The sequence below is a fragment of the Atta colombica genome, unplaced genomic scaffold (genome assembly GCF_001594045.1).
Source record: "Atta colombica isolate Treedump-2 unplaced genomic scaffold, Acol1.0 scaffold181, whole genome shotgun sequence".
NCBI classification, from domain to species: Eukaryota; Metazoa; Arthropoda; class Insecta; order Hymenoptera; family Formicidae; genus Atta; species Atta colombica.
The window spans coordinates 293,464-302,773 of record NW_017259273.1 but is presented as its reverse complement, the minus strand read 5'-3'; the positions used below and the strand labels follow the sequence as shown (position 1 = coordinate 302,773).

Sequence of the window (9,310 nt, the reverse complement as noted above, 5' to 3'; positions counted from 1 at the left end):
CTCTCTCTCTCTCTCTCTCTCTCTCTCTCTCTCTCTCTCTCTCTCTCTCTCTCTTCTTTCTCTCCTTTTTTGTAATACTTATTAATTTAAATTAATAGCACTCTACATTTCCTAACATCTACGAATAAGATTTAAAACTTCAACATATTAGAAATTCAGCGTATACATAAAAAATACCAAGGTTTTCAGAATTAACATACAAAATAAGTTACATACAAAATAATTTAAGAATTTGTAACTTATCAATAAGATTTGCTTCCAATACTTGCTAAATAACTAATTGGCTAGTTAAATCTTCCCTAACCAAAATTTGCTATCAAAAATTCATATTACTTATAGATTCATGATTAGAATATATGCATGCAATTGATAAGCCTTCATGCAGATTATAATTCTGCACTTGAGAAGCACAAAACAACAAGCTCGAAATTGTCAGCATTTTGTGCAATCATATTTATGGTAATTCATCCGGAAGAAGTGTAACTTCTTGGATTTAATTCCTTTCACTTCTCAAATACAAAAGTTGTTAAAATTTGCCGCTTAGTTAAAAACAAATCGGAAAGGAAATCATAATCCTGTTGCTAATAATGGCAACAGTCGAATAAATATGAACGAGCCTAAAGATCATAACAGAGAAAACTTATCGATAATAACCACGGATACAAGTTCTCAGAATTGCAGCGCAGATTCTCCTGCACAAGTACTTGAAAGAATCTGTGCTGCAGTTCTGAAAACTTTTTTGATTATCTTTAGGCCCATTTACATTTATTCGACCATTGCCTAGAATACAAGATTATGATTTTTTCTCCGATATCATTATGATTAAATATCATTCACATTAACTGACATCTATAGCAATCCAATGCAAAAGAAAGCAGTTCTATAATCTTACTAGCGACTAAAATTGAATTACATAAATGTTGAAGATATCTTGTTAATATTGTTTAGTTCTACTGGAGTACTTGATAAACATTAAATTAATTATTCATCTCCTTAGAACTCAGGTGCGCTAATATTCTGGCAAAGTCTGGCAGAACGAAAATAACTGAAGGACCTAGGAAAAGGACTTGACAAGTCACATTTTGTCGACTTTTTCTACGCGCCTAAATTTTGAAATTTTATTGCTTAATACAGCTTTCTTAAAATGATAAGTTTACTTAAGCATTTCAGCATATTCGAAAAATGCGTTTTAAACGGTATTCATTGAATTTTATTCTGATTTTATTTTTTTTTTACTTCTTTTTAATACAATTTTTTCATATAAAATTTACTTCTTCTTTTAACAACATTATATTATCAATCTTAAAAAATTAATAAAAAAAATTAGTCATCATTGTTTACTTCTTGTGTAATCATACAATAGCATCAGAACGCAAACATTGAGAAAAAAATGGACTTATCTAGTGTTTCCCTAGACCCATCGATTGCGATGCATGTTAATATGTTTGCGATACCTGTCCTATTGTCTGTGTATTAGTATTTATCTTATACTCCGTATTAACTTCGTCGGACTTTTCCGACGTTCCGCTATTATCCTGAACGCCCGTACGTTCAGTAGTGCTGTCAAGTGCTGTGTTGGATTCGATAGTACTACGCATTCTATACTCCTCTTCATCCATTTTATTATTTTGCTCATCTTGCTCGCCGGCTCGCTACAATCAGTATTGTTCAATATCTGAATAAAGTATCTGATTAAAGCAAGCCCAGTCCTCAAAACTTCAAAGATACTAGAAGGACTTAAGTTTGCCAAGTACATTGATTTATCGATTGAGTTTCAAATTCTATTTATTTGTACGGATCTTGAATCATTTCAAGGATTTGTCTGTGATAAATATTCAGCTCATACCGAACTTTGGAATTTAATCAAGCTCAAAGATATTAACAATCATATTAAAAGAAATCAAAGATCATATTAGCAATTATCTAAATTCATTGATGGAAATTTACGGGTGAAAATTCACCGAGTTTCAAATTTTATTGTTTAAAGATATCAGAATGTTAAAGATTTAGCGAGTATTTATTTGTTGATACCAAGTTTTGACGATTTATTAAAGTTTACTCGAAGAAAATATATAAAAAAAGAAGACGATGGATATTTGGATAGACAAGTTTGTAAGTTTGTTGATTAGAATAATTAAAGAGTAATTCATCGTGTTCGCGATATCCATGCAAAAAGCTATCTCTAATTTGGAAAAAACACTCTCAATCAAATAATAACCCATGCAATGCGATTCGACACGATACCTTGATGAAAAAATTATCATTAATGTTTGAATTAATTGGCGCTCCTTTGGCAGTAGATTTAACATTTTTAGTCTTACGAGCCTACAAAATATCCCGTAATAATTAAAAATAGTACAAACGAAGAATAAATAATTTTAAGCGAACTAACATATGGCGATTAATAGTTCTGAATAATTGGAGTAAAGTTATTGTCTTTTCTATTATCTTCCGGAACAGAGAATAAATTTTGATTAACTAGCGTTTAGATAAAAATCATGGTATATAGGTATACTTACTTAGTAAATCGGTTGCAAAATTAGTTATATTATATAATATTATACATTATATACATATACAATAACATTATATATTATTTTGTATCAATATATTATATTGTACAAGAGTGTTCTAGATTTACCGTACCATTAATGGCAGATTCTTCAAATCATTTTGAAATAAAAATTTATATACCAAAATATTGAGAATAGTTGTAATAGTTTTCGAATATAAAGTGTTTAAAGGCCAATCGGGTTGTTTAAAATTTGCCTTTTCTTATTCGTTGCATCAATTAAGATGTCTTCAAATTTTATTTAGCCAAAAAAAAAAATGGTAACGCTGTTTTTGGCTTATTATATTATTCGATTTATCTCAAAAATCTGACGTGATGGCATCTTTTGTTGACGGACTTCGACCTTCAGCGACCTTGAATTTATTGAAAAATGCAAGTTGTGGTTGTCGTAGAAAAAAGAAGTCAAATCTCGTTGGATAGTAATTAATTATTAGTTATTAATATACCTAATATTTGATCGTTTTTAATATTGGCTCTTATTTATTTGTTGTTGTTCTTTTTTCTTCGTAACTTTTCTTATTTATTTAATGAATTTTTTACTATATTATTTACTATTATTTACTATATATGCTGATAATACTAAAAGCGACACAAATATTATTTTAAGAAATATTTTAAAATATGTTATGCATCGAACTAGCAAATCTGTCTTATGAATATATTGATAAAATAGACTTTTTTGTGTTGACAAATTATCTACAAATAAAATTTGAATTATAATTTTAATTAAATAAGAGAATTATTCCTACATTTGGTCAAAGCGATTCTTAGTGCTTAAATATTTTATGTAAATTTATATACATATCTCATTCTGCAAAACTATACACTGAAACCTTTTTCAGTCCTGAACAGAACAACAGTGAACAGAATCAAAGTGAAAATATTAAATTGACTTATTAAATTGATAAGTAATTTAATAATTTTTGATGCTAATAAGCATCTTTATAAGAATATTAATAATCAAATGTTAATGAGAATCTAAAATCTGCGAATGATTTTATGGCGAAAAATATTATCTCATCCAGGATTTGAACTTGGGACTCACAACTTTCCGAGACGAGCATACCAATTCGATCAGAAACTTCGGCAATATTTATCACAATAACCAATAACTAGTAAGCAAACATCATATTTTAAAGAGACATGTGATAAACAATATGGTATAAATTTGGGCCAATGAGAATAAACTGTACCTGACTGAGGCAATATTTTTTGCAATAAAATCATTCATCGATTTTAGATTTTCATTAATATCTGATTATTAGATAATATTTAGGGTATGGAAAGTTAATTTTTAAAAGTAACAAGTTACACTTACTTGTTACTGAGTAGAAAAGTTATCGATTTTTCGTTATCATTACTTCAGAAAGTAACTTTTCGTTATTTTTCCGTTATTTTTTTAAGATCAATGATCACCAATTACAGCCGACGGGTACCCAAGAGCTTTCTAATCTCAAGCATTATGGCTTGTGTCCAATTGAACTGTGTTCATTGTGTGCAAGGTAATGATAAAAATAACTAATAATAAATAAGATTCGTTATCGTTTCAAAAAAAAATATAACTATGTTATCGTTACAGTTACCAAAAAAAACGTAATTATCAATAAACTTACCAAAAAAATATTGTAATTTATAACTATAACAATATAATTATTTTCGCGTTCGCTATTATCGATATATTCTTTTAAATCATCCAATAGCAGCGAGCGCTCACAGATCCGTTCCGCAACAGTTGAGTCCATGATGTAAGAAGACAAGATATATCATTCCCGAGGATTCGCAGTAGGAGAGTGAATTATGGTCAAAATTTGATTGGTTGTTTCTAGTATTGCTATCGCCATTATACGCAATGATACACCTTGTATTCTTACATCAATGAGTCTGCTGAACGCGATCAACGATATATTGGCGTGTCACATTTTATCGATAAAAGCAATCTCATCGAAATTCGGACTTCATTTTACGATCTTCTTTAGCAATGATGCATCATTTGTCCTTATTGTTCATTAAAGAATATCTCATCCACTTCATGTGTAATTCGGAATGCACCCTAATACAAGTCGAACTTCTATCTTTATCGTCGAGTCCAACTCTTGGTATATTACACTGATTTGAATCTTCTATCTGTATAAATACTTCCTCCTTTAAACTAGCCTCAACATTTTGGTATCATTTTTGTCTTAAAATGATTTCAGACATTTGCTTAACAGGTGATGCGGTAGGTCTAAGATATCCTATATATTATGTATTGTCGGAAAATAATAAAAATGAATAATATAAAATTTTAATTTTATTTCTCGTATTTATTTTTTCGTTTTGTTGAAGGTGGCTGAAAAATTTGTTTTTTTAATCATAAAATATATTGAAACTTTACACGCAAAGTACTGCGATACTCTCATTTGCTGATTCTATTGTAAATTTTATTTTTAATATGAGGAATGTAATCTTTTTTTTTTATTTTAATACAGAATTATTTTTCTTGCAAATAATTTAAAAAATAAATAAACTGAATTTCAATAATCACATGTTTTTATATTTGACACAATACACATACTATAATCATCTCAATAATAAAATATAACAAAGATTTCTTCAAAGAACTATACCCATAAATTAAGACAATTGAGTTTGTCTTAAATGGAAATGCTTAATTATATCATATCGTATAACTTCTATCATCAGTTTGGATATCAATATAATTATCATATTCTTTAATTATACATGTATACATTTTTTCAAATATATATTTCTTTCTTTGATCAATGTTCTCAAAAAATTTCAATTCTGCTTAAAACACATTCAATTGTAAAATTTATACAAGATACACTATTGAATAACTTACCGGGAGGTCGTCTCTGCGCTTTCTCTCAAGAACTGACCGTGCATTCCTCACCTTCCAAGCATCGTTCGTGAAAATTGCAATAACAATCTGTAACAGATATTCAAAAGCATTCTGAATATTGCCAAAGAAAAAAGGCTTCGAGTCAAAGCTAGTTGTTAATTGCTAATAATTAATCAATCTTTAATATTCAATCGATATAAATATTTAATATACTAATGGCTATATATGAGAACGCCAAGTAGCTTGTCGCTCGGTGATTGACTTGCGGTCTGTAGAGACGGGTTCAATCCCACCTATGTCCATATGCGATTTTTTGTGTTTCAGAAACCGAAAAAGCTCCATCTAGTAATTAAGAGAAGTCATCAGCGCTGTTCTGATTTGGCATTAAACTGCAGGTCCTTTAATTGATTCTGAGAGTGAATAAATCTACTATTATTGAAAAAAGTGAAAATAAATGAGTTTTGCTTTCCGAAGAGGCTGTAGACTTGATATATATAATGTTCTGGCACTATGATTTCAAACAGAGAAATCGGAAACCCAAGGAATAATACGAATACAATGTCCTAGGCCTTTATTCTTAACGCAAGCTTCGTTAGCATTACGTTTTATCATGGTAAAAAAGCTGCGCAACAATGATATAATGATAACGAAACTTGCATTAAGAGTTACAAAATAGCTTTGCTATATTTCTAACTGATATTGTCTAATCTTTGATTACGAGTCTTCAACATATTGTAAAAATGTTGAAAACTGTCGTGATCAAAGATTACACAATATCAGTTAGAGATACAGTTTTCGTATTCATATTATTTCCTAAATCGATTTTTTACTGAGTTTTAATATATGCAGGTGTAAAAAATGTGTTATATTCCTAACATTTTTTTAAATTTATTTAACATTGAGAATGATCCGATTGAAGTCGAAATATTTGTTAAATATTATCTATTCTATATCATATCATCAATACAGATTTCTTGTGTATTAGCACAAAATATTCAGCTTGGTTCATAGCCCTTTCACATTATACATTCTTTACTTTAAATATTTAATGATTATGTAACCGATATTGCGATTCTATTATTATTTTTATCTTTATTTTTATTTTCAATTATTTAATTTTTATGTTTTACACTGAAAATTACCAAATGAAGATTAAAACGTCTGTATATTAAATGTTTATATCGACTGGATATTAAAGATAGATTAATTAAAAATTAATAACTAGCTTTGACTCATAGCCTTTCTCCTTTGGTAATTTTTACTTTTTTTTTTAAATTCTTGAGTCAAGAATATTTAGATTATTTTCATTCTGAATATATAATTATTTTTTGTACATACAAACTGCATGCAAATATGCTAAAAAATATTGATTTTTAATTATTGATGAAATTTGCAGATAAAATGAATAAATTTATGCACCTTTCCGTCATAAATGTTTAAAAAGCCTTTGGAAACATGTTCTATTCCATCATTTAACAACTGATATGCCTCCTCAGCAGCTGCAGAACTGTTTCCATGCATTTCCAAACATGGTTTGAGTGTTGATACTACCAGCCAATAAACATCTGTACCAGAATCATGCTTTTTTGCAGAAAGTGCATTATCACCAATGGCATGAAGAAGCTGTATCTCCTCAACGAATTTATGATCTTCCTCAATCTTTGAATTCAGAGCTTTTAACTTCTCAATTTTAGTAGGCTTAAGCTCACCGAGAGCTGACTGGCCAAGCTGTATTAGAAATATCTTATTTAGTATCTAGGATTATTTAGTATCTTCAATAATAAAAAGTCAAATTATTAAAATAAGTTTCGTTTTTATGTGATGCTATTAAAATTATCAGTCTATTTAATACTTACAGCATCAACTCCATCGCTCAAGTTAATCCTGACCAATGTGTTATCATTGCTTCGTTCATCCACTCTGCTTCTAATCGCTTGCCAAGTAGTTTCTTCTGCTTCATCATCAATCAGAGGACATGTAATTTTAGCTTTACCTTTTAAGAAAGGTAATTGTTCTATTCCTTCAACCACTATAGCAACCAATGCCTTAGGTACTGAAAATGGATCCCATATGACAATGCTATGTTCTGAATCCTTCTGTAAAGTCACAAACATATTTTTGTCACAGTGAATAACTTTTCAAATATAACATAGGTTTGTTCTATTTACCTAAACTTCTTACATAGTTCCTTTTCTCTCATTTTTTTTTCCAACATAGAAAGAAAAGGAGAAAAAAAGAACTGTGCAAGAAATTCAACTAAAAATAACAGAAAAGCTTTACAATGTAAGAAAAATGATATATGTATATATGCGTCATTTCAAGTACACCAGATCTCTGAAATTTTGAGGAATAAATTTTATTTTCTGTTTGAATATTTTAAATACATTTATTCATAAAGCTTTCTGATACATATATCCAAAAATTTAAATTACTCTATCAAGAGATGATATACCTGCTTCCCAGTGTAACCAAGAGAAGCCGACAAGATCTCCTTAAGATAACTTTGTTCAATATGTCCTCGTTCATTTATAGTGAATTCTATACTGTCTGGTGAATGAAAAACAATGAATTCGCCGTTGGCATGAACTAGAAAAGCAAACACTGAGATAATTAAACTGTAAAGATGATACAAGTACAGAGGTCTGCCTTCAGCAAAACAACGCTCAGGCTTAGCAAATTTAAAATTTCAAGAAAAGATCTTTGTTCTAACATAAAGTTAAGTTTAAATATTCCGAACATAATTTCATAAATTTTTCGACAAAATATCTTGAAACATAAATTGACTTTCACAGGAATATGATTACAAAAAATTTGACGTATTCTACTTATTCTGGAAAAGATTTCTCATAAATGAACGGAGAATTACCTGCGGCGAAGACAGCGAAAAGTATCGATAATTGTGAAAGCATAGTGCATGCAAAAACGATTAAATTCGAAAGACACTGCCTCAACGTCGATCAATTTCGGACGAGATCATGTGATCATGTCAGATGTTAGATATGTAACATATAATATATAAGCCAGTGTTGCCAAATAATTTTATAAGTTATCCCCTAAAGCATATCGTAAAATTCCCCAAAAACCCCAAAAACTTAATGCTTCCGGCATATCAGCGCGATATATCGCGCGACACGCGCTCCAAGTGTACACCTTTACCGATGTTTTCATTCTAAAGGTATATTCTCATTGGACATCGCGTGCAACGAACATCGCGCTGGCGTGTCGAAGTCATTACGGATTACTGATTGGCGGATTTACGCGATAGGATCTGAGCACAAGAATTGTTGTAACACTTACTTAGAGACTTAAATTGTAGACGTAAGTAAAGGCTTAAATACAATAGGCACAGGCAACAGGGAATAACAAGCTGTCCAATCAAAGCTCTGGTATGTAAGTTCGATATTATATATTTGTGCCTATTATCTATGCCTATTGTGTTTAAAATCTTACGTACAAGCTTTGGCATATGACGTTCAATTTATTGCCATCTCTTGGAGACACGGTAATAAGTTATATGTTATACATGAAAGCTTGTGCGTTATTTACATCTACAATTTAAATCTAAGTAAATATTACGACAATTCTTGTGTTCAGACCCATACGTGGCAAATACGCCTCATGGAACTCCACCATGAAGTATAGAGAATAGAAGGCCAAACTAGACTTTGAAACATAGACTTACAAGATAGATGGAGCATTCATACGAGAAAAGCTGAAGACATTGAAGAACAGAACTACTCCAGACATAGTTGTTCCTCTTTTACAGTGAGCGGTGAGAGGCCAATCAGCTTGAGAAGGCCACAACTCTCGAATGTCTATCTTCATTGCTTTCGACCACTTCCCAGCTTGCCGCGGCGACCAATCAATTCATCACTTGAAAAAAAGAGAACTATTCC

General features: G+C 30.2%; 1 protein-coding gene across 3 annotated transcripts in view; it reads right to left on the bottom strand.

Moving 5' to 3' along the window:
• Window positions 1-8,405, bottom strand: part of LOC108686444 (renin receptor) — an 11,316-nt gene extending 2,911 nt beyond the window's left edge. Inside the window, exons 1-6 of one of the 3 annotated variants that reach the window (XM_018191756.1) lie at window positions 8,281-8,405; window positions 7,867-8,000; window positions 7,271-7,510; window positions 6,834-7,142; window positions 5,415-5,501; window positions 2,245-2,325 (exon numbers count right to left, since the gene is read on the bottom strand). In XM_018191756.1, coding sequence (XP_018047245.1) covers window positions 2,245-2,325; window positions 5,415-5,501; window positions 6,834-7,142; window positions 7,271-7,510; window positions 7,867-8,000; window positions 8,281-8,323 — 894 coding nt within the window. In that variant the 5' untranslated portion in view covers window positions 8,324-8,405. Of the gene's footprint in view, window positions 1-1,454; window positions 1,653-2,244; window positions 2,326-5,414; window positions 5,502-6,833; window positions 7,143-7,270; window positions 7,511-7,866; window positions 8,001-8,280 lie in introns of all 3 variants that reach the window. The other 2 variants (XM_018191755.1, XM_018191758.1) reach the window with 2 other exon arrangements.
• Between the last annotated feature and the right edge of the window lie 905 nt (window positions 8,406-9,310).